A 26,886-nucleotide genomic window follows, 5' to 3' on the forward strand; every position below is an offset into this window, starting at 1 on the left:
TGTTCACGGAAAGGGGAAAGAGAAAAGCTCTGGAGAGTGAGAAAATGAAAGTCTCCTTCACCTACCATTGAATCTCAAGTGCTGGTTCTCTGAAGTGCTGTAATCACCATTAATAATGTCACGTAGCACAGGAATTAAAAATTTAATATTAGGCATCCCTTTTCTTAAAAAGAAATATCTTTTTATGTTTCCCAGCCCTGGAGATCTCCCCTGCCCTGGTTTTTACCTTTCTTGGTCTCTCACTGTCTTGCTGGGTCTCCTTGATCCCCATCTCTTTGGGTCCCCCCCCCCCGCGCCCCCCCAGTTCTCTGGATGCCTCTCTTATTTTCAATCGCAAAACAGTTTGGGCTAGCTGTGTCTCCCTCCTCCTCTGAGGTTATGCCCTGTGTCCTACCTTTTCACATCCAGTTTCCAGCCAGACATCTAGCTAATTAAAAACCAAGTTACCTGCTTCTGACTCAAACTAAAAATCCATCTCATCTTGCCTCCTTCACATACTCACCTCCCAACTTTCCCCACACCACCCTGTGCCCGAATGAACAGAGGTTTTGATTTCCACATTCTCGGATTCAACCAACCGTGAATTGAGAAAAGAAAAAAAAAAAACCTCATCTGAACTGAACCCATATGGTTGTTTTCCATGTCATTATCCCCTAACCAGTACAGCATAACAACTGCCATAGCATTTCCAGTGTATTAGCTTTTCTAACGAATCTAGAGATGATTTCAAATATATAGGAGGATCTGTGTGGGTCATATGCAAACACTAAGCCATTCTATGTAAGAAACTTGAGCATCTATGCATTTGATATTCAGGTGGAGTCCTAGAATCAATCCCCCACAGATACTGATAAACTATTAAATATGGTCTCAGCTCAAAGAGCTTGTAGTCTAGTACTGAGGTTAAAAAAAAAAAAAAAAACAATAGATGTGGTCAAGAAATTCCAACAGAGTATGCTAGTTGCTAAAAGCAGAGTGTGCATAGATATGGTGGGGGAATTAAGGAGGAAGTGACCTCATCTGCTTTTTACTTGGACTAATAATAGTAACATGCTGAGCAGTTGATGGTTGGCACAACTCCGTGCCCCACGTAAGCGTTTTATATGCAAAGGGTTTGGTGGAGGACCCTTGGGGTGATAAAGATGGCCTCTGCTGTGTCTGCAGCTGGGCTTTACTTCTCAGGTTTTCCAAATGAGGAACCTGAGTGAGAAAGGTTGGGTAACTTGCCTTGATGGATCCAGGATTGCAGTCCCATCGGGATCCAAAGTTCACCCTCTTGACGGAAGGTCAGAGTGGGAAGTCCCCTTCCCTTCCTTGACCCCACATGGCTTTAGCCTATGAATTGTGCCATTTTCTCCCAGGCCTGGGGTTTTGGGTGACCTCTCTGCCACACCATACCCCTCATAACCATCCATTAGCCCTCTGCCTTCTGAGAGCCGGCCCTATGGTTCATTTTTAGTAAGTCAAACCATATGAAACTGCCAATATTTGGCCTCTTTAGACTTACAAAAATGGCAATTTCTGTGATACAACTCAATACAAGGGACCGGATGAATCATGAGTGACCCAACTCACTCAGTTCTGTTTTTCTGTGAGAAACAGGTTTTTCTGACAATCCTACTTCTTTCTTGCCAGAGGATTTAGACCAGGAGATAGAAAAGAAACACAGCACCTTGCAAATTGCTTTTCTTCCCATGAATAGACCCAGTGACTCTGTGAAATGCCTGTGAAGCCCCACCCCCATCTTTGGTTCTTGGCAGCCCCCAAAGGCTAGCTGTGTCATCTTGTGAGTCCATTAAATGCAGGATTCTTCTCTCATCTCTCCCCTTCTTGCAGTCCTGACACACAGCATCCAGACTCAAAGACAGTGTCTATACCTCATATATATATATATATATATATATATATATATATATATATTTTTTTTTTTTTTTTTTTTTTTTTTAATTAGGTATTTTAAAAGCTCCTGAGGTCAACATAAAAGACAGTTTCCTGAGAGGTCAGGGGTGATCATGAAGCAAAATGAAAGCATTTGCTTGTGGAGAAACTTTCCACATGTGCACCGTAAATTCTCACATCCTGCTTTGGACCAGAGTTGGCCTTCCCCTGAGCTGATCAGACATTCCCCTAGTGGCCTCTGCGATGCTCTGTTTTTTCAGTACCTTCAGAAAGAAAGATGTAGACAGAGTAGCCATGACTGACTTTCTGCCTGGGCATCTGGTGCATTTTCCTAATAGACCTTGTGGCCATGAAACCTGGCCCTGATGGGGCTCTAATATCATAGCTTCATCCACATTTGCATCTTGCTCTTCACCAGACTCCTTTCACTGTTGCCATTTCACTTAGAAATCTGCATAAACTTATCATTTTTGCCTTCTCTTCTGTAGTGATGAAGCAGAGACCCTCTGCCAAAGACATGACCAACATCTCCACTTTGGAATCCATCCTCTCAAATTTCCCCAGGGACTTAACTCCATAAATCACTCCCTCTTCTCTATACTTTTAGTTTCTTTTCTACTAGGTCCTTCTCATTAGAATTTAAACATGGTTAAATATTCCACATCTTAAAATAAAAGCAAACCAAAAATTCTCCTTCAACCAGTCTTTCTCCTCACCTTCATTATTAATCTTCTTGAATAAAATGACAGCTATAATGTCCCCAATCCTTTGCTTTACAACTTTTTACCTGTAGTGAACTGACTTCTGTCCCTACCTCCATGTAGAAATGGCCCTCACCACGTCAAGGTGGCTTCTTTGTTGCTGAAACCAAGCAGCACTTCTCTTCCTTGACTTCCTTGACCTCTAGGCAGTAATTGGCATTGTCCACCATGCCCTTCTTTTTAGAACACACTTCTTTTTATTCCGTTGCCCATTTCTTAAATTTTGGTTGCCCTCAGTAGTCTAGTCTAGTGTGTCTGCTCCTCTCCCTCTACATTCTCTCTGAGGGTAAATCAAACACTCCTGTGGCATTTATGGCTACATCGATGTGATGATTTCTAACCTATTTCCTGCATCCTAGATGTGTCTTTTGAGCATCAGTATATATCCCTAGTCACCTGTGGTTTATGACCTCTTGACTAAGTCACACGCCTCACACTGGACACATTCAGACTGAAATGATAATCCTTTCTACTCCATCTGGTAATGCCATCTACATATGGTAGCACCATCTATATACGAGTTCCCCAAACTAGAAACCTGAAAGGGACCCTTCATTGTCTTCTTTCGTATTCTCTACAACCAATTAGTTCTCAAGTCCTGTAATTCTATCTCGTATATCTCCATCAAATCCATCTTTCTGTATACCCACCATGTCCTCTTTAACTGATCGCACACTCTCAGTCTTGTCCTTCTTCAGTCCATTCCCCATACTGGAATAAACATGAGCTTTCCCTTCAAGGACTCCTAACTAAACTTTGGGTAAATTCCTAAATGTCTGAACTTGACTCTTAAGGTCATATGTGACTTAATTTTTATTTTCTGTCTCTTTCACTCTTACTTGGTCATCTTGAGTTCTTCTGAGTGCCCCTACCTCTTGGGGTTCATGCATATTTCTCTTCACTCCAAAGCTCTTATTTTTGGGACTCATCTTTACGATACTTCTACTGGAAGCTTTTCTTGTGCTCCTTGTGTAAGAGTGTCCTACCTCCATAACCCTGTAGCACCCAGTACTCATTCCTGTTAAAACATTGATTTCGCTCTCATGTGGAAGATTGGAAAGTGGTGTTCTTGGGAAAAGGGAAGGGTTGAAGGGTCCTGTTTTATTCATTGCTGTCCTGAGCACATAGCATAATACCCTGCACACACTAACATGCCCATTAGCATCTATTGAAGGAAAGAATTCATTAACACAAAAACTCAGCAAGTATTGGTATTGATGATTTCTTCTTTTTTACTTAGCTATTAATAGCTGTTAAGAAGGATGTTTGGAGGCTCTTGTGTCCTTGCAATCTGTAAGAGTACTCAAGGCATGCTGAGTATTTCTCTGATCATATCTAACCCTCACAGCCTCCTATAGGGTTGGGAATAGCTTCATTCCCTACTTAATCCTCAGGTGAGAAGTGATTTTCTCAGGTAAATCAGAGGATCTGGGCTTGGACTCCGGCCCCAGACCAGAGCCCTTTCTGTTTTGACTTTGGTAACAACATCAGTCTGCTTTAATTCTACTCAACTCTGCCTTCAATTCATTTCTATCCTGATGTTGTTTTCAAAATCTGATGGAATGAAAGAGAGATAACTGAACAAGTATGGGGAGAGCTCATCCAGAAATCCTATTCCAAAACCTTGGTTCAGTGGCTGCTTTAGGTGAGAAGGAATTTGGTGTCAAAAAAGGTTGACCCTTCTGGTCAAAGGGTTGAAGAAACAGATATGCCTTTATTAAGCAGAGAGGTCATGAATTTTGAGCATAGTATTTTATACTGTTGTCCACATTATGGTGTATGAACAGGGTTTATCCCCAAAGGGAAAGGAGCCAGGATATACTGAGTATAAACTATGGATCATTAACTGGTTTTATCTTCCCCAAATCCTATGAAATAGACTACATGAGAAAAATTCTTGCTGAGCCAGTGTTTTAGTCCACTTAGGCTGCTTATAACAGTATGCCATCAAATGGGTGGCTTATAAACAAGGAAGGTTATTTTTCACCATTCTGGAGACTGGGCATATCAAGATGGAGCACTGGCAGATGTAGTGTCTGGTAGAGCTCACTTTGTCACAGATAGTTATCTTCTCACTGTAATCTCACATGTTGTAAGGGGAGAGGGATCTCTGTGGGGCATCTTTTATAAGGGTACTAATTCCATTCATGGGGGCACCACCCTCATGAATTTATCACCTCCCAAAGGTTTTTCCTGCTAATGCTATTATTACGGGGACTAAATTCAACACATAATTTTGAGAGAGGGATGCAGATATTCAGACCACAGCAAAAAGTCATCCAAATCACATGGTTATTAAGTGACTGAGCTAGATTCAAAATCAGGGCTGTGTAGGTATGAGTTGCTTACAACATGTGGCAGACAGTGGATTCTGAAATCACACTGTATTAAATTTGGCTCTATGAGTTTCCAAGCTATGGGACCTTGGGAAGCCACTTGATCTCCCCAGAATTTATTTTTTCATGTATTAAAAGTGAATAACATCACCTTCGATGGAGTTGTGGTAAGGATGATTTAAGGTAATATCAGTTTATTTCTACACCTAGTCAGTGTGACAAAAATGGTAGCCCTCGTTATCATCTTCATCACCACCACCGCATTACCTTTCACCCATCTATTCTCCAATAAAGCTGGTGCTCCTGGACCATGGGGTCAATGGGTATTCTGAGTGTTGTTTTTGAAGACTTTATCATTCTTTGGAATTTAACATTGGGTCCAAGGTACTGGACACTTGCAGGGAGGAATTGAATATCCTTTATCTGAAATGCCTGGGACCAGAAGTATTTCAGAGTTCAGTTTTGTTTTTCTTTTTCAAATTTTGAAATAGTTGCCCTATACACAATGGGATATCTTGGAGATGGATCCCAAGTCAAAAGACAAAATTCATTTATGTTTCATGTAATACATGTACATGTACACACACACACACACACACACACATACATACATACACACACACACACATATATATGTATATGTTACCTGAAGGTGATTTCATACAATATTTTTAGTGAACCTTTCATGGGAGTATAAAATGTTCCACTTGTGGCATCATACTGGTGCTCAAAAATGTTTGGATTTGGGGGCATTTCATATTTTTGGATTAATGCTACTCAACCTATGTAGTTATCTAGCTCCTCAACAGACCACAACTAGATGATGGCCATATAACACAGCTAGTTAGTTGTGAGAGCTGTCATAGGAATTGTCCTATAAATAAAATTAATACTTTTAGTGGGAGATAGTTATTTAGTCAGGTATGTTTGGATGTTCTACCAAGGAACTGCCAAAAACACATTTGAATTTACCTGGTAAAATTTAGAGTAATTTTAAAAGTACACGTATGTTAAATAATGTCTTACTAAATGGAAGTCTGAAAACTTTGTTATGTTACTTAATCTTCACAGTAACCCTTATATGTTGGATGTACTTATTATTTCAGTTTTATCGATGAGACATCTACAGCTCACAAATGTTGATGTGATCAGGGTTGCCCAACATGTCAGGGTCAAATCTAGCCTTTGAATCCAAGTCAGCCTGTCTCCAAAATCCATACTTTTTCTTTTCTTTTCTTTTTTCTTACTTTATTTTTAAAAATTTATTTATTTATTTTTTGTGGTGCTGGGGATATGAACCCTGGGCCTTGTGCTTGTGAGGCAAGCACTCTACCAACTGAGCTATCTCCCCAGCCCTAAAAATTTATTTTTAACAGATACATTTAGACAGAATTATACATATTAATGAGATAACTAATATTTCAATACATGTGTACATTACATGTTTAAATGAGATTACATATATCTGTCTCATTAAAAATTTATCATTTCTTTATGGTGAACACTTCCCAAATCCTTCATCTAGCTTTTTGATGTGCTATACATTGCTGTTACACATAACCTCCTGTAGTACACAAGTACATGTGAGCTTCTTACTGCTCTCTGTCACCATGTTTTTTCTTTACCATTATCATATATTCCTTCTCATATGCTCGTACTGGGGGTTCTTTGTAATCTATTTCAAGTGCTTGATTTGGTGGATCACCTTAAGACCTTGTCTTCCTTCATATACAGACTTTATCACTCTCAGGCAGATTCCCCAGGCAGAAGAAGGCAAAACATTCCAAGATGGAGAGATGCTCCTGAGGGTTCAGATCCAACTCAGATTTTTTTTCATGAGCAGCATCTTCCTCGTTGAAATCAGAATATTTGGCTTGTACCTTGCAAACCACTGGCCTTTCTAAGGAGCCAGGCCAGACTTCTAAAGTGCAACTTCATGATTAGTCTCTCCTGGAAGTAGGTTTGATCACAATAACTAGAGTTTATTTTATACCTGTGTTTCAAGAAAAAAATTAAGGTTTACCCTTTGCTTGGAACTAATCATAGTACTCATTATTTGAACTGAAGGCTAGAGTGTCCTGGACTAAGAATTTCTCAGCAGCATCTTTACATAATTTCTTTTCTATTTTTTCATATTATTTACTTGTTTACAAACATGCCTGGTGGTTTTCCAGCATCCTTCCTTTAGGACTTTGGATACTTAGTAAACATGCCATAAGGATTCTTCACAATGAATTGACTCATACTTATGGATGGATGGATGGGAGGATATTACTTACTTTTAGGAGTTCAATTGGCCTTCCTGGCACTGATCTCCTAAGAGGAAGAGTTGTATATCAATCATCATATATTTCAAGTCAGAACCGGCAACACAATATTTGAAAAAGGGCATTCTTAATATTTTCTGGTTCCAGAAACATTCTGGAAGATTCATTTTTTTAGGTTAATAGAAAGAGCAAGATACACTATTTTGGTTTTTCTGGGGCACACAGTCACAACACGTATTTGAGAAAATTGTGGCTGGTTTCCTATCCAACAGCTATGTCTGCAGGGTTTGGGGGTGGGGAGCTGGGGGAAAAGGCAGGTTTAGTTTACACCCTTATGAAAAGATGGGTTTTCTATTATGGAAGAGTTCATAGTTCATTAGTTCATTTTAGCAGAATTAATAAAATCAGCAGAGGTAGTATGGAATCTTTCAAGAACAGTTTGAGTCAGGAGAAACTGTTGGGCAAAACTAAGTGTGTCTGGAGCCTGAATACCAGTTTTGAGACTGGGACATATTTCTCTCTAATTCTTTCTTCCTCCTCTTACTTTTCTTTGGATATTCTTTATTGGTTGTTTACTATTCATCAGGCATTTTGCTACGTACTTTACCTATAGTACTTCATTTAGTTTTCACACAAGCCTATGAGAGAAGTGGAAATCAAGGTCCATAAAGGTTAAATAACTTGATCCAGGTCAGGGAGAGGGAAAAGGTGGAGCCAGAACTCAATGCTAAATCTCTCTTGCCACAGATCTTGACCTTTCAACCATCACATCATACTGCTTCCTTGTTAAACTTCTTCTGTTCTTTGTCCCAGGGACAGGATGAGAACTTCAGTCAATGTCGTGGGTGACTCTTTTGGGGCTGGGATTGTCTATCACCTCTCCAAGTCTGAGCTGGATACAATTGACTCCCAACACCGAGTGCATGAAGACATTGAAATGACCAAGACTCAATCCATTTACGATGACATGAAGAACCACAGGGAAAGCAACTCTAATCAATGTGTCTATGCTGCACACAACTCTGTCATAGTAGATGAGTGCAAGGTACCTTTCCCATTCCTGGATATCGAGACTTGTATATAGTAGTGCATGCTCGATTTCTTAAAGAACAAACAATACCCTGCATCCATTATTGACATGTATTTTTTTAAACCATGTAACCCAAGCTTCTATGAGTCCCAGCTCATTTAACTCTGTGTCTAACATGGCAGGAAATCAAGTCTGACACTAAAAGAACCAATCTGTTGCTTGTTTCATCTGTGTGATGTATAACAACCATTCTCATTCCTGCATCTACCCACTCTACTAATTTGGTTAGCTCTCTTGACAGTATTACCCAAGAATGTAGAGACTGCTAGAGCTTTTCTGGCTTCTCAATATTCTATTCCTTGAATGGAACATTGAGAAAATACCACTCAACTTATATTGCATGAGTATTTCTCCTTGTTGTGTATAACATTGGTTAAAAAAAAATGTGCCCACATAACTTTATATTCTCTTAATTATTTTTGTGGGAAGGGTAAGTTTTGACCTGGCAGTGCTTTGCTCCAAAATAGGGAAGCAATTTCAAGTGAAGAATAGCTATCCTTCAGAACAATTATCCAGAGAAGTCTTTTCAAAACACTGTATCTCACATACTACCCAGCAGGTCTTCTTTTCTACAGCATGGATGTTCTGGGTTCTTCTCCAAGCTGTTGGGTGCCAAGTCTTCAAGTCTGATGGGCTCTGCCCAGCCTTCATTGTAGCTAACTTGACCTTGTTAAAGACACAGTGTTATGACCAGAGTAAAGCAAACTTGGAGAAACCCTGGCAGGTGGGCAGAGTCAACTTGGGTCTGGTTTTCTAAAATGATTTCATGCAGGAACTAAAGACAATCTGATCCCACCACAGACTTCTGGTACCTTTTTAGCTGTATTTATTTATTTATTTGGTACCAGGGATTGAACCCAGAGGTGCTTAATCACTGAGCCACATCCCCTCTCTGGTACCTTTTTGACTCCTGTTGATATAATCACATTCAATCTTTGATTCCTTCCTGAGTTATATCTGAGCCATTCCAAACACATACCATGATTTGTGCCAGACAACTAAGGATGACTCAAAACATTTCTCTTTACTGGACCATGTCATAGGTCTCTCCAATTCTAGTGGACCAGATACAGTTTTTTGTTTATCTCCTTTGCATCAGGTATATGTGCAGGAAAGCTGGGGCTCTGATACAATCAGAAAAGAAGCCTACCTACCAAGAGGCCATTACATAAATTATTTGACTCAATGAAAAAGATTTAAAATTTAACAATTCATATATACCTAAAGAGCATAATATATCCCTTGGAATTAGATTTTCCAGAAGTGAAAAACTTTATTTTCCTTTGAAATGTTCAACATTCTCACGGGATGGACTTATATTCTGTTACATTTCATGAGTACTTAATGTGTGCCTTGTAAGGTTTAGTTGAGTGTCCCTACCTCATATCTGGGACACCCTGCATTTTGATCATTTGTGAAGTTTTTACTGACAAATCCCTTAATTAGGCACTGGAGGACAGTAAAAAGAACATACAGTGTTGTAGAGGAGAAAGGACTTGAACTCAAATCATTGACATACAAGGAAAAATTGCATGAGACAAAATGAAATAGCCATATATACGTATATATTTTTTTAAATTTCACAGTTATATGTATGAGGAATCCTAGTAGTTAATTGCTTGTGTCATAGCCCTTTGGGAACTTTTCAAGAGGTTTCTTAATATTGTCAAGAACATGATTTGAAATAAAAATGTGTATGAGCATGGAGATGTCTTTATATCTAAGGCTTCCTGGACTTTTTTTTTTTTTTTTCTTAAAAGACATCAGGAGAAATTTGCTTAATTTTTAAGCAAAATATTTCAAACTCTAAAAGGAGATGCTTGTAAACTATCCTTGTCCCTAAAATGTAAGTTTATAAAGAGTAAAATTTTGTCCCTATTCATTACTACCATGTCCCAATTTCCAAAACAGTATCTGGCATGTTGTAGATACTCGGTAAATATTTGTTGAATGTGTTCTGTTGGCATCTTGACTCCCTACTCTATTTCATGTGACCTTTTTGATGTACAGTTTCATAGAGATGCACCATAGAGACTGAGATGGCTCAGTCTCTATAAACTGACTACCCAGTCAGCCACCTGTAGTGTATCCATTGTTAGCATTAGGTGGTTAATGACCAAATGGACCAGGTCATGACCAAGATGAAAATGGACTTATTGGTTTAATAACTATTTCAGCAGTTTGCACTTTTAGCAAAGTGACTGGGTTCAAGCTCAGAGATGAGGTGGTTCCCAACCTTTGATGGGGTAGGCAAGTTGGCTCTTCTCGCTCCAGGTCAGTTAACTGTGTTAACATTGACATAGAAGCAGGTAGCCAGAGCTATGGGGATGAATGTACCCCACTTTTCACAATATCTGGGTCATGCTTATTCATTCCTTTGGACTTTCTTCTAATCAGTTTCAGTCTCCTTTTCAGTTTTTAAGCCAGCATGGGAGAAGTAAATGTTTCCTGCCAAAGCCCTCCTCTTTTGTTTTTCTAGTTTTTCTATTACTCAGGTGATTAGACCAGAGAGGGGTAAATGGGTTAGGGAGTGGAGTCCCAACTTTCATTAGTTCAGCCAGGAAAGGAAACGCCAGAAAAGCTCCTTTCCCAGCTCCTTTTGAAACATAGGCCCCAGTATTTACAAACAAAAAAACAAAAGACACCTCCGCCAAGTTCTGTCTGGTTCTTCCAAAGGCACCACACTGTGATTGATAATTTTGCACTGCTATTGATCTGGTTCAGCACTGAGAGCCAAATAAGCACATTCAAGGTCACAGTGAACAGCCAGCTTTCTCCAGACAGTCTGTCCCTGGCAGTCTTTCTTGACAGTTCACTGCAGGGGAAACCAGTTTGCTGCAGCTCTGGTCAAAACTTTAACCACTTCAAGCATTGTTATGTCATGTTGGTCTATTTTCAATTCTTGCCTGGTAACAGTAGTTTGAAGTTATGTGATAGCTTTTAAATTTTAATCAGAATAACTGCATGTGGCACAGTCATTGCTAATTGCATGGACCTTCTAACAAAATGGTAGGGGGTGGCTAATGAATGGTTTTTATTTTCATTTGCTTGGTTTGCAAAGGGCGCTTGGTTCTCTGTTCCCAGCATGCTGCATGTTCATGATGCATGCATTTCACTTCCACTTGGGTAAGAAGAAGGTCAGATTTCTTTCAAACATTGCTGTGTTTGTCATGTCTCCATATTCTAATGCTTCCATAAATCCAGTCTCTCCATTATGTGGAATATCAGTCCTGGGTTTAAATTTGCACATGACATTGAGGACAGACAGAAGGTAAGCTAGGAAAATTGCTTAGAAGTGGAGGGGAGAACCTCCTGTTCTGCATAAGGGTTCAGTTTGCTTTGAGCCAGGGAAGCATAATATAGATGGTCTGATCGTTATATTTGATTAATTAAATGTCTGCACTAAAATAATTTAGATTATTATGACTGACCTCAGGCTTTTAATCCTCCCACTCTCCTTTAAAAAAATTTTTTTAAAGTAAAGATAGCTAATTAGAACAAATTAAAAAATTGTGAAAAAATAAATAAATAAAGATAGCTAACTAGAACAAATTAAAAAATTGTGAAAAAAAAATAAAGATAGGTAGAGCCAAATCATGATAATTTCTGATTTTTAAAATGAGCAGGGACTGGGAATTTAGCATAGTGGTAGAGCACTTGCCTAGCATTGTGCAACGCCTTCAAAATAAACAAATTAATTAATTAATTAAAAAAATAAAATTGTACACATTTGAAATCTACCTGGCCTCATTGTAACTGAACCTTTCACATGCATGAGTAGAACTAGCTGTCTAGTTCTGGAATTTTCTCTCTGTGGTTGTATGGAGTAGCACATGGCAATCACTATATTTTTAAAATTATGTTACTGTGTGATGAGTCTATGGATAGCAAGACACCCCACAATCCTAAAACAGTATTAGAAGCTATGCCCCACCCCCACAATTGCAAAGCATCTGTAATCCCTAAACACTTGTGATATTTAATTCACAAGTCACTTCTGAACGTCAAGACAGGTTCAAATCAATTTGGAAGGAACTCTTTTTAAAACCAACACTCAGTTGTGTATTACAACCCTGGATCTAGTGCTTCTCCACATAACCCTTGGGTTTTTATCTGGTTCGTGGCCTATAAGCTGGATGCTGATGATAATTATTTTCAGGTAACTCTGGCAACCAATGGAAAGTCAGCTGACTGCAGTGTTGAGGAAGAGCCCTGGAAACGTGAAAAATAAGGATATGACTCTCAGCAAATTCTTGAATAAGCTCCCCAGCGTACCTTATGGTAAAGATGATATCAACAAGCTTTCTTTTAAAAGGAAAAAAAAATGCATATATTTCTATGTTACTTAATCTGTTAGCTGAGGCTTAGAGGAGCTGTTGTGAGTCATGATGACAGGCAGGGTGCTGTGTCTTTGCCAAATAACGCTTCATAAACGTCTAATTTGCTCACTTGTATTATTGTCTGAATGGATGCTGCTGGAGGAATCACGCTGAATCGAAGACGCATTCTTGCCAGTTTCCTGTTTTTTTTCCTCTCTCTCTCAAGATACAGAGCTGTGGAAATTCTTTTCCCAAGGGACATGACAAAAGCAGAGTGGTACACTCCAGGGACTTGGGACAATGAGCACACATGCACACGGTGTGTTATTCCTTAAAGTGTTCATATCTTGCCTTGTTACGCAAAAGAGACTCTGCTAGAAGCCTCTAGACGTAACTCCCCTTCGATGTCTTGTAGAGTTTGCACATGCTGAGACTAAAAGCAAATATCTGTCTTAGGGAACTTGGACAATTTATCTTTCGTGCACCCTTAAATGTTCCCAGAGTTTTAGTGGGAACCACACTCTTAACGTGCAGTTGATTATGGAACCCTTTGCTTCTCCGTCCTGTGCAGTTTAAAGATTCTAGAAAGTCTGTGTGAATAATGGTTGAAATTTCAAAATATACATCCTAATTCTCTCTCAGTTTGATCATGGATTAGAAAGCATTTTATGCATAACCACTGCATCTAGTGACAAAATGAAGAGAGCACCATTGACGTTGACTTTAACCAGACTTGTGTATTCAAATTCATTTATGTTTTGTTGGCACTCACCGGACACAGTGACACCAAGTGAGACTGTTCCATCTGTGTTTTCCTTTCTTTGTTTTTCCCATTAGGCTCTCATTTGGGTTTCTAACCAAAAAGCTAGTTTCAATCCCCAGGTTGTTCCTGACACGTCCACCTAGTGGGCCTCGTCACTTTGTCCCTTGCACCCGAAGGATGCTTGTGCCCCTTTCCACATCATATCTTGGTACTTAGATTGAATAGGTAGAAAGCTTGTTGTTATATCAAAGCACATCAAGCCAGTGACAAGACACAGTTGGAAGCAGAGCCAGTCTTCCTTTTCGGTAGGAAAGGAATAGAAAATAAACGTCCATGTACAACCCTGTACAAGTGGCGTTCCTATGGCAGAGTCCAGGCAGCCTTGAATCACAGAGTGGGAACAAAGGATGGCTTCACCCAGCTTCCCAGGTGGAACCTTATTCAAGGTTGTGAGAGTCTGAAGGAATCCATAATCTAATAGGCATAGCACAGTGCCTTGCCCGTGGTAGGCAACCAACTGGACCTTAAGGATTGGTTTGGCAAGCTGAAGTGTGGATGTCTCTGCTACTGTCTCCTACTGAGCAACCCACAGTATTCCCCTAAGGTGGCTGGGTTTGGAAGTTAGCTGGGACTGGAATCCTTGAGAAGTAAAGCACATTGGACTCTAAGGAGAAGGTGAAACTTGGTCCACAGGGGGAGTAGGCTGTGTCATCCAAGACCAGCAGAGGGCTGTAGTAGTTCTAGAACCCAGATTCTCTGAAGAGAGTGTGCTTTTGGAATCACCTACCCTCCTTATCTATTGCTTGACTTCTAACTCCCAAGTCAGCCAGCTTTGGAACCTACAGAACTTGGAGATCCTAGCTGTTTTGTCTCTTAAATCCTGTTTTTAAAAACAAAGACCACTATTGAGCAGTATTAAGCAGATTTTTAAATAATGACGTGGGTCTTCATTGTCATTAGATGGACAGTTAACAGGGTGGCCAAGGACATGCTCAAATGTAGTAGTGGGCTGTACATCCTTTACAGCAGATGTCCCATAGGCCTGTAGCCAATGGGAGAGTCCCAGGGTTTAGCTGTGAAACTATTGACGATTGTCTTTAAGTGGTGCTCCCAAGAGCTTTTTTAATGGCAAATAGAAGAATCCAGGCCAGTCATCTAGGAGCTTGATTTTTGCTATGGAGGGTCAACTTGTCACTTGTACAGGCTGACATGGTTCTCAAAGGCATGGTCACAGGATTGTCATCTCAAGGTCCTGCCTTTTGTCCTCAGCCTTTTTCTAGCTATCCTGTTTAACCGATGAATAGATAAGGGGATAAGGTGTTCAAAGGAAACAAGGGTTACCTAGCAGGCTTTTCTGGTTTGAGACTGTATGCATTGTCTCATGAGAATATACTCAGGAAATCACATTTATCTGGAAATTCAATAAATCATATTAAAAAATAAACAAGACTAGCCTGAATATCCAGGATGTATGTAAAGTTGACATATGACTATATCCTCTGGTGTTTTAGGCCTCATTCATTTTTCCCATGCCATGCCCATTGGGGATTCTCTTGCCCAGAATATGTGCCATAAACAGAACCAACAGATCCAGAGAATACCTCTGATAGCCTTTATCTACATGGACTATTCATCAGTTACATGTATAGATTTATTCTAATAGATCCATCACAGATGAATGCACATAATAGTCTGTTAATGTTTAATGAAGCATGAATGTTACATATCTACAAATAGACGTGGCAGGACAGGGACACACACCACATCTTGTAAGGTTTGTAAGTCAGAGCTCTGGCAACAATATTTTGTTTTAGGGTCATTTGATCTTTGTAGCAATCAGAATCATTTCAGGAGAAAACCACCTAAGTAGACTTTGATCCTTCTTTTTCTCAGTTTACCCTTTGGGAAACCCAAGTTAAAGCATCACCTAATGATTTACTAAAATTCAAGAAATCCAAACCAGTCAGTGGGAAGAATAGCTCATCTTTCAGGGTAATGTTTGACCCTAGATTTTTTAAATTCGTCTTCCCCACCCATGTGGAAAAAAAAATCTATAGGGGAATCTGGATCTAAGAGCACAGTTCCTCAATAAAGGACTTTAAGCGACTTTAGGTAGCAATTGAATTCCATTTTTAAAAAATTCCCATTGGATACAGAAGCAGGTTGCAATGTCCTTGCCTGTAGAGTTTCCATTTCCTATAAAAGACAAATATTTATTTCTCCTCCCTAACCACTAGTCAGCCTGGTTATTCATGAAACCTTAAAGTAAGCATGCCAAAATGCCTACCTCCTGGATTTAGATTTGGGGAAGCCTAGAAAGACTTGGGAGGAATTCCATTTATGGGGGAATTCCTGGTCGGTGTTGACCGAAATCTCAATGACCAGTTAATTAGGTCTCAGGTCATTTCCACTCATGCATGGAGAACAATGTCATTTGCACGTGCTTCTACTCAAGAGGCCCTTTCAGAATCAAGTGGCTGGGAAACTTCTCTATTGGGTCCCCAAAAGGAAAAAAAATCCTGTCATAATTTTGCAAATACCATACTTCCCTTTGCTCTTGATGGCAAATATTTGTTATAATTTTTCAAAGTGGTGCTCCTAGAGCTTTTTTTATGTCAAATAGAAGAATCCAGGCCAGTCATCTAGGAGCTTGATTTTTGCTATGGAGGGTTAACTTGTCACTTGTACAGGCTGACATAGTTCTCAAAGGCATGGTCACAGGATTGTCATCTCAAGGTCCTGCCTGAAATTCTATATATCTGGTTTCTTTTGTCTTCAGCTTTTTTCTAGCTGTCCTGTCAGAATTGAGGCTCCTGCCTTTGCAATATTTCCCCTTGAAGAACAGCAATAAATTCAAGTAAGTATGCACATGCTCAGAGATTATTCTTCTTGGTTCTCACTCTTAAAAAACAAGTCTCAGCAGTGCTTGCCTGATTTGATGACTAAAAGTACACAGCAGTTTCACCCCAGGGGAGGTGGTTATTACTCAGCTGCTCTCCAACTCTGAGGACCAGCCAGCTGTCTGGGTTGCTGGATTTGCTTTGTATAATGTCCAGCTGAACTCATTCCAGGCAAAGATAAAGAACCAAATGGGATTTTCAGTTATTGTAATACTCACTCTTTGAACAAGGATGCTAGGGTCTAGGGGCAGAAGAAGATTAATTGAAAGCAAAGACTCAAGTGAGAGTTTTATAAATCTAGTTGTCAGAGAAGATTAATAGTCTCAGTGTCTGTAGGAGTTTCTGGCTAACCCTAGAACAAGGGTCACTGAGTGCCAATCAGGTAGGTGGCACTAAAGGCCGAGTGGAATGAGTTCAAAGACTCTCATGAAACATTAGCTTATGATTTTCCCTTAAAGAGAACCCAGTTTTCCCTCTTCATCGTCCTTCCTCTTCTTTGGCTGATTCTGAGACAATTTAGTAATTGATCATATAGATAGATTAGTATAAGGATTGGTTTTAGGGCAGATAATAGGGAATCTTAATTGAGTAGTATCTAATTTCATAGCATAAAATAACTAATTCAGGCAATGACATAGAGATGAGAGAAACAACATGGTTGGGTAGAGGAAATATCGAATTGAGACTCTGTCTGTCTTCAGCTGGATGACTTTACACAAGCTACTTTGCTTATGCCCAAGCTTCATTTTCTCCCATATGAAAAGTGAAGGAGTCAGATTAAATGATTTAAATCCCCTTTCAATCCTACAAATCCATGGTATTACAATCTCTGCTTTATTATCTTCTTTCTCAAGATGCTTACTACTATAAAATATGACGTATTTATTCTCGAAGGCAGAGGGGCCCATAATAATGAAGAATCTAGATTCTTATCCCCTTTGGGAGAAATTGAATTCAAACCTCTATTCATTTTATGCTTTCCTACAAGCTTGGAAGGTGGCCATGTGGATTTGCAGTTTGATGTTTTGAGACACTGATAAACATCCTTTCGTAAAAGGTCCCTTTACCTAAACTCACTGTCCTAGTGGCAGTAGCGATTCAGCTCAGGGAAAATGCTGCCCTATAAGTAGGAGGGACCGACCTGTCTCCAGCTGCAATCAAGCTCTTGCATCATCCCCGCTGTAGCAACAGAGCCCACTCCAAATACCCAAACCACATAGTTTTCTCCAGACAGTCCTAATTGCCAACCCAGTATGGGAATTTGAGAGCCTTTGGCAAATAAACTTGAACACTCATGAAATTTGGTGCAAGACTTACACAATCCCAGCAACTGTCTGTAAATACCTTGCCTCCTCCGCATGGGTGCAGACACGCACATCCATTCACAAGCAAGTGGGGCTGAGTCTTTTCTCTGGAGGGCTATGCAGGGAGATTTTATTGAATTCATTTTCAAATTTTCTGCTTGGTTTGCTTTCCCAGCGGGCATCGCCACAGCAGAGAAGCTCTAACTTTGCAGACCATCATTACTCTTTTGGATGCCTGCAGAGTTTCTGAGTGGATGGGGTGTGGTGCATGGTCTGCAAGGTTCATGCCACAAGCCATGACCTTTAAGCAACCTCTTGCACTTTCCGCTCTTGCTGTAATGGGCCATTGTTTGCATCTTTGCTCTTGGTCCAAACTTCTACTAATAAGAATAGAGTTTGCATTTCTTGTGTGGTGACTTATCTTTATTGACAGAGAAGGCTTCAGCTCTCCAGATTTGGGGGAGAGAGGTGTAAAGCTAGGACTGAAAGGATTGAGGTTTTTTTTTTTTTTGTTATTGTCATTTGCTTTGATTTTTTTTTTTTCCCAGTAGTACAGAACATCTGATGCAAGAGCAGCAAGATAAGCTATTTCTTAATCAACCCATTTAAGAAACTGTAAAAATGTGAGAGAACCCCCTCAGGTCCTATTTCATTCTCTCTAAATAATATCCTGAATAATTACTGATCAGGTTCTTTTTCTGTGTCCAGCCTTGCTTCACCTTCCAGTCCTTGAGCCAAGTATCCATTTTGATATCTTTCTAAGTCCTGTTTATCACGCAGGGACCTTTTGTGCCGAGAATGAAACCTACTACTGGAACAGACCTCGCTGCTTTGCAGAGTCAGCACTTGACCTAGGCAATGGGGACCAACAGGTCCCCAGTTCCTTGGAAAAGTCCACAATCCCTGGGTGAGGGTTGGAACCGAACCACTGACTGTTAACCCTTGTTATCTTCCCCTGTGGAGGTGGATATGATGCAGTCAGTCTTGCTACTTCTGGGGCTCAGTTTCTTCTTCCAGCAACCAGTTATTCTGCCTGGAAATAGCCTCTGGTAGGGGGCAGATGTACTCACTAGCCAAGGAGGTTGGTTCAGCACATCTCTGAGATTTCTCCTGCGTGGGACAGATACTCTGTGATGTACAATAGGCTCTCGGGTGGCTTACTACTCCATGGGAGTTGCTTTCCCCAGTAGGAACTCATCCTTTGGCATCCAGATTCTTCTACAGATCCCCCTCACTCCCTCTTGTCCTCCTTTCCCTGGAAGAGCTTAGCTCTGCCGTCTCCATGTTGCACAACTCAGATCAGATTATCTGGTCACTAGAGAGATTTGTATATAAAAAACTACTTTTTCAAGAATTTTTGTATATTCTTTTTCTATTTGTTTTTCTACAGTTTGAGGAAAGAGCTGGCAAACTGTGAATCTAATTTTATCTTGCTGCCAGCAGATAGATTTTGTCTTCCTGGTAAGAATCTATGGTACCAGGAACAATATATTCCTCTCATCAGTATTGTACCCCCAAAACTACAAATCACTTCAGCTCAGTCTTTCATTCTTTCTTAAACAAATCCCATGCCTCTTTGCTATTATTTATAAAAGATGAGAAAATGTATTTATAGTCATGGATATTATATGTTTAATATTAATTTAGCCTTCAATAATGTTATAGGTTTGTATCTATTCTTCAGAAATCATAAAGAACTCAGTATAGACTGAATTAATCTATTTAGTATCTGTAATTTTGCAGACAGATATTTTCTTATGGTATTTTCTATAGAACCACATATATAGAATTATAACTAGAGCACAAGAAATTTCTACAGCAATTTAGAGCTATCAGTTGTTTCCTGAGTATATCACCACACTTCAAAAATTGAAGGACCCATCCTTAGTGATGCAGTGAACATGTCCATTAAGAACAAAGGATTACTCAAATGCCTTAGGTTGTTAGGACATACATCTAAACAATCTTTCTAACTCAAGGAATGGTGCTGATTTTACATTTTTTGACACCAGGCCTTGTTTTTCCAGCTGAGCATTCTAATTTTGATGGTCTCTAAGATGATCAAAGGCAAGATGATAATAGCAGGATCGTTTTTATATCAGAATCTCCCCTACCTCTCTAAATGTTTATATGAAATTTGGCTTAGGAAAACTTCCAGTAGCAAAGACTGAATACTAGGAAGGATATTGGAATGTTATTTGTTGCAGTTAATTCTTGCTAAGCAAAATGATAGTAAATGTCACATTGTTAAATGAATTGAGCACATATTTTTAAGGAAAATTTGAAAACTTTTTTTTTTAATACTGACAATGAAGCAATGCTGTGTCACTGGGGGCTGTAGGTACAATCTTAGAGACACACTGAAATTGTTTAGAAAAAGCCCAGGTAGATTTTTGTCCCCAGGTGAATAATGAACTGTGTAACTTTCCCAGAAGGGAAGTAGTAAATCACTAGCCACTGAAAAGATGAGGTGTCTTTCCTCTGCCAAACACACTTTCTGATAGGGTGATAGGGTTAGTTTCTTTCCCCCCCACCCCATTTTAAAAACTAGCCAGTTACATAGAAAGCATACTAGTGTGTAGTCGAACCTGCTCCTCATTAAGCAAACAGATTAGATGTGTCCTTAACTGGCTAAGATTGTATCTGTTTTCAAGTACAGCTAGTTGTCAAAGCATGAAGTTCTTGTGTGTACACGCTGATACTTGGTTCACGCATGAAGAACAGTGCCTAAGCACTCTGTGTAGCTATAATGTAGGTATCTAAGTGTAATTTCAGTGAAATGGTGTATAGATGTATTGTAATTTAATTTAAATGTTATTTTTGGCTGATCATCTAAATGCAATAGACGTGTTGATTTGTGTTTTGAAAACCCCCTTTTTCTTCTTAGATAGAAGCTAGAAGCAGTGAGTCATTTCTCCTCTCAATGTCATTTGAAGATATATATGCGTGCAGAACTTCTCTGAGTCCCTTGTACTAATGATTGTGTGAAGGTCTGTGGGTGTCCAGCACCTCTGTAAATACACGGTTCAAAGCAGGGATGGGTTGGACATGTGGTCTGGTTCTTAGTGCAGGTCATGTGACATCGGTATAATACACGGTGAATGCAACAGGGGAGCTCTTGATTATCTCAGCCTAGGTAGGTTCAGCATGAGGACACTCACCTGTAGTCCTCCCTCACCTGGTGGACCAGGCTCATTGAGACAAAAGGTCGGTCGACTCCCGTGCATGTTAGCATCGTGTCTTTAGGGAAGAATCATTCTCTCTGGTTGCCAAATACTTATCACGATGCTCATGGCCCAAAGGTTCTGAAGAACCTTGTCTCCCTTGGCCTCTTGAGTCAGGGCATGGGAAACACACTGTCTGACTAGCTGCCTTCCAGGTGAAACCCCACAAAAGCACAGTTTGGGCAGCAGACAGCACAGTCGTAGAAAGATAGAGCACTAGAAGCACAGGGTCAGTCCCTTTGCAGTTTTGGGGGCTGCTGAGGGGCAACTTCCCATATCTGTGTAGGAAATTTGACCTCTACCATTATGCTCCATGTGTATGCTTGGAATGACTGAAGCTGAGATTCAGGAATGCAATTATACCTTCATCTCCAAAAACACACATTCTATGTGATGATCACTAAATGCCATGCTATGAGTTTTAGAGTTCCTCTAATCCCTTTCTCCTCCCTAGGGACAGAGAGGAAATAGTAACGGGCTGTGGGCAAAACTGAGTGCCCCTCTCTTGTCTCAAGGAACTGAGGCCTGAGCTCACAAGGGCACGAAGCACAGTAATTGGCAGTGTTTATTGTAGATTAGTGGAGTAAGGGGATATTGTGGTTGGACACATTTTTTTTTTCCTTTGAAAATGTGGCTTATTCAAATTCAGATTGAAAAACTTACAGAAAGAAACTGGCCTTGAGGCAGGATTATCTTTGAAGATTGTTGTAAATCCAAGAAAGAATTGCGGTTTCCCTCACACCCACAATCCCCATTGGTCTGAAGTCATGTAGCATAGAACATCTATAGCACATCGTACTAATGAATGCAAAAAGATAAAACTTTGACTAATTTTGGGATTGTTTGTTATATATGGTCCTAGGAAATGCCTTGTTGGCAAAGCACATTTTGGGGTTTGAGGGCTTGCATTTTCGCCTTTAGATTTCCAAGCTTTCTTTTTGTGTGGACTGATTAATGTAACATTTCACGTGTAAAACAACTGGATATTCCTTATATGCTGGAAATAACCTGTGAATCCAATATCTCACTAAGTGTTTTAACTTTTGTGTATATATCTCTCATCAATAAATGTGGACTTCAATTTCTCTTGGTGGTTGTTTCTTCTTCAATACCCACTTTAGTTTACTGTTGGATACATAGCAAGGGCCTTTCTGGAGAAATGTATGGACTGAAGGCTATAATATGCTGAACATTTTCTAGAAAATAGAATACATAGTATGTTACATATAATTACCTAAAGTTAGTGGTTTGAGAAAAAAAGGCATACCATCGATGAACCAGCTAGTACGAAATAGCCCCCAAAATCTCAGGGGCTTAAAACAACCAAAGTTTATTTCTTACTCAAGTAACATATCCACCACCAGTTAGTGGGGAGATTCTGCTCCATGATATCCTCTTTCAAGGAATGTCTTAATCCATTTTGTATTGCTATAATAAAATATCTGAGATGACGTACCTTATAAGAAAAAGAGGTTTATTTTGCCTCATGGTTTTGGAGGCTGAAATGTTCAAGTTTGGGTGTCCACATCTGTCAAGAGCCTCATGTTGTATCATAACATAACAGATGGCATCACATGAAGGAAATGCATGCAAGAGTGACCAGGGACACCTGAAGAAGAAGCCAAACATGTGCTTTATAACAACCTATTCTCATGGAGACTACTCAAGTTGTGAGAGACCTAACCCACTCCCTGGAGGTGGGCATTAATCTCTTCTGAGGTTGATTTCCCCTTTGACCTAATTATTTCCCACTAGGTTCCACCTCTTGAAGATTCCACCACATCTCAACAAATCCCACACTTGAAACAAAACTCAGCATCACACTTGAAACAAAACTCAGCATATGAACTTTTTTTTTCCTTTGGTGGCAAAAAAGAACACATCCAAACCCTGGCAGGAAGTGTAAAGGAGGCTCTATCTCCATGCTTCTGCACTTCCCAACACAGGAAAAAGGAACATGATGAACTTTGACTGACTCAGAGCTCCCCCGTGAATATATATATGTACCTCACTTGGGCTCATAGGTCAATGACAAAAGCAAGTCACGTAGCTCTACCTGACTTTAAGGGGGTGGAAGTGCAGCCTTACCAGGTGCCTAGGAAGAAAGCTGGAGGTTGTTGGCAAATGGCTCTAATGGCTATCAGGCCATGAAAATGCCTTACATCATTCATAAAGAATAATTCACAAAACTTGGTTCCCCAGTAAGTCTGACACGGCCAGCCTGACCTCCAGTATGAGAAAAATTATGGCAAATTGTGTTAGAGAAATAAAACACACAGTCTTCAAGAGTGGGCTCCCCTCAGCATGGCGAGATGCCCATGCAGTGAACGCAGGCCCACTGAGAGAATGGCAAAATCTCTTCGCACATTTCAGGGTACCCACTGCAGATGACCTGGATTCATTAAATTGTTCTCTAAAGCAATTTAGGGAGGGGAAAGGAGGCAAATATTTGATTTTAAGTAAATAAAATACATAGGTGTGTTACATCATAATATTTTTCATTAATGGCAAGAGTTTATTTAAATGGCTGGTGGAAATGGGCCCTTCATTTGAACAGACATTTCTCTCTTCCCTTGAAGGCCAAGTCTACCTCACATCCACATTCAAAATGCTGTTAAAATCTTAATTACAGAACACATACTCAATAGTATGTGTCCAGGCTGCCATTTTATTTTAAGAAAGCAAAGAGTCGCAAATCAGAGTTCAGGTTCACTTGTAAACATTTGAGTATGGATACATCTGGGTCAAAATCAGTCACTACTAAAGATGACACATCCAGGAAGAAACTTGACTTTGCTTGCTCTGGGATGGTGACTCCTTCTCTTCTGGATCAGAAATCCATCCATTGTGAGGGCCAGGTAAGTGTTGCTTTGTTCCCAAAGGAGGAGAGGAAGGGGAAAGGGAAGAAGGAGAAGGACAAGAGGAGAAAGAAGAGGAAGGAGAAAAAATATTTTGGAGGGTGAGTATGACAGGAGCAATTGTGGAATGAGTAACATCACACAGGACTTCTGACCTCCATGCAGTCATTAAAGAGATCTGCACATGTGGCTATGCCAATCAGCTTTCTGTTACTGGGAGAAAATGCCTGCAATAGGTAAATGTATAAAGAGAAAAGGTTTATGTTGGCTCACAGTTTTGGAGGTTTCTCTCCATGGTCTGTAGCCCCGCCAGTTGCTTCTTGGGTCTGTGGTGAGACAATTTATGAGGGTAGGAAGTGCCTGGCAGAGCGAAAGCAACCTGCCTCATGGTCAGGATGTGAAGGACAGGGAGAGACCAGAGCCCCACAGTCATCTTCCAGAGCACGTCCCAGGGACCTAGAACCTCCCAGTGGGTCTCTTAAAGATTCCACCACCTCCCAATAGCACCAAGCAGAGGATCAAGCCTTTAACTCGTGGGGGCTTTGGGGGACATTTCAGATTCAAACCATAGCAATGGCCAATCTTCTTTGGAAGTCTATAAAATTAGGACTTTGGGTTTGATCATTTCTAACCTTTTGAATACTGAAAGTTGAATTCTCTCACCCAGGTAAATCAGCACAACTACAGATATTTATTTGTTAATCTTATTACCTTAACATAATATCTCATACCTATGCTAGAATATATATATAACCTAGATCTAAGTCATAATGCCACGTGGACTATAATCTCACAAACCCAGTGCCCAGGGCAAGAACCCTTGTGCCCCTCCCCTACCACATTCTTTTGCTTAATTGTGGGTATATGATTTCGTTGCTTTTGGGAAGAATAATTTTATCCACACACGTGCATTCCTAAACAAGCTTTGCTTACATCAGTCTTTCTAAAAATCCTACTGCATGTAAGTTTTTTAATTTTTTAATTCTATTTTTCTTTTTTTTACACTACTGGGGATTGAATACAGCGGTACTTTACAACTGAGCTACACCCCCAGTCCTTTTTATTTTTTACTCTTTAGTTTAGAGACAGGGTCTTGCTAAGTTGCTGAGGCTGACCTCAAAGTTAAGATCCTCCTGCCTTGATCTCCTGAGTCTCTGGGATCACAGCTGTCCACCACTACGCTGGGCTGCATGTAGTCTTTTCGAACATGCCTTTTTCTTTTTCCTATTGGACATTGTGCTTCTCCATCCACAACTTCAAGTAGCTGTGTCTGAGTCATTTTCACTGCTGTATCATAATATGATAATATGTGAAATAGGCCACATTTTTTCTGTTCATTTTCTAGCCAAAAACTTCGTCTTATTTCCAGTTTTCTTGTCTGTTTCCTATATGCAACCCTAGCATGCACTCTTAGATGCAATAATAATAATAATGATAATTAATAATAATATCACATGTGTTTGTGACTGAAAATTTCTTATACTGTCTACCTATTTGTCCCTTGGCTCCTCACTGGGCCCAACCATGGACTACCATGACATCCTTGGTAATCCATAAAGTGCCACCTGTTTTATGGAGTCCACTTCTCCAATGAGAACACTGAGGCAAGCAAAGAACATTTCTAGAAGGAGCATTCAAGGTTTAGAGTGGAGGCCTTCTTTCCTGAGGCTCACATGGTCAGGTCTATGAGCATAGATGTGATAGTAGCTGGACGGGGCCCACGTGGTCCTTGGTGTCTTCTTTGAACAATAATCTGTGAGGCCCAGTAGGTTCCTTCAAGAGCAGCAGCCTGCTTACTATGATGCTCATTTCTGTTGTTTGACAGAAGTTACAGGAAGTCCCAGAAAACCCCTCTAGCTACCCAAGAATTGCTAGTAGCCACATCAGCTACACCCTTGTCTTAATCAGTTCTGACTGTGATAAGAAAATGCCATAGACTAGGTACTTTATAAACAAGAAAAGTTTATTTCTCACAGTTCTAGAGGCTGGAAGTCTGAGATTGAAGGCAGCATGGTCCGGTTCTGGTGAGAGTCTTCCTCTTGTTTGCAGAAAGAGGCAAGAGAGATCTCTGTGTTTCCTTTTACCAGAGCACTAATTCCTTCTTGGGAGTTCCATCCTCATGGCCTAATGGCCTCTCAAAGGTCCCACCTCTTAATACCATCAGCTTGGGGGTGAGGATTTTAACATGTGAATTGCCAGGCACAGTGGTGCATGCCTGTAATCCCAGCAGCTGGAGGCTGAGGTAGTAGGATCATGAGTTCAAAGCCAGTCTTAGCAATTTAGCAAGGCCCTAGGCAACTTAGCAAGACTGTCTCAAAGAGATAAAAAGGCTGGAGATGTGGCTCAGTGGTTAAGTGGCCCTGAGTTCAATAAAATAAAATAAAATAAAAATAAATTGGGGGGCAACACAAACATTCTGTTCATTACAACCTTTTTACCCCATGATGGAGAATTGTAGGACCAAAAACCACAGAATCTCTGAAGAGGATGTGCCTTGTGACTCTCACCTAAGGCACTCAACTTTGTGGGTACCTCCTTCCAGGCACAGTGACATAAACAGGAAGTTCTGCACTTCAAAGGGCCACAGGTGAGAGAGGGTTCAGCCATTTCCAGGCAGTGGGTCTCCTGAGGTGATCTTCCCACTTGACAGCCCAGACGGGAAGGTGTGGGTGGAGATGTTACCCACATTTGATGTGGATCACACCAGAGACCACGGAGTCCCTGGCAAAAACACAAATGTTTCTAGTGTAATGCTTTTTCTTCCTGATAGTTTTCTAAGTTTAGTTAATCCATCCTCCCAGTGAGGCAGTGAGGAGCCATATTTAGTCCCCATGTTGTTGTAAGAAAAATCAAGCTACAGCAAAGTTCAAGTTCAGGAGTTCCGATTGGTCTGCATAGCCTGTCCAAAAAGAGATAAAGACCAAATCCATCCAATATAAATATTGTTTCTGTTCTCAAACATTTAAAAGCAATGAGTCTCTATTTTCATGGGTACCATAAAGTGGATGAGCAAAACATTCTAATGTTCCCCTTTCCTCTTTACTGAGTCACAAGAAATATGCACAGCCTCAAAATCTTTGTCCGTTATTTAGGGTAATCAGATTTTGAACTTTCCAAATATTGTCTGGAAAAATCTAGCGGCTTCCAGTTAAGGGAAAAAAGGCA

The 26,886-nt window shown here is 40.2% G+C and overlaps 1 protein-coding gene across 3 annotated transcripts in view; it reads left to right on the top strand.

Moving 5' to 3' along the window:
• SLC1A2 (solute carrier family 1 member 2) overlaps positions 1-12,716 on the top strand; it is a 122,782-nt gene extending 110,066 nt beyond the window's left edge. For all 3 annotated transcript variants that reach the window (XM_079104664.1, XM_079104663.1, XM_079104665.1), the window contains exons 10-11: positions 8,077-8,308; positions 12,513-12,716. In XM_079104664.1, the coding sequence (XP_078960790.1) occupies positions 8,077-8,308; positions 12,513-12,584 (304 nt within the window). In that variant the 3' untranslated portion in view covers positions 12,585-12,716. The remainder of the gene's footprint in view (positions 1-8,076; positions 8,309-12,512) is intronic.
• Positions 12,717-26,886: the final 14,170 nt, after the last annotated feature.

The sequence above is a fragment of the Sciurus vulgaris genome (assembly GCF_902686455.1).
Source record: "Sciurus vulgaris genome assembly, chromosome: 11".
Lineage (NCBI taxonomy): Eukaryota > Metazoa > Chordata > Mammalia > Rodentia > Sciuridae > Sciurus > Sciurus vulgaris.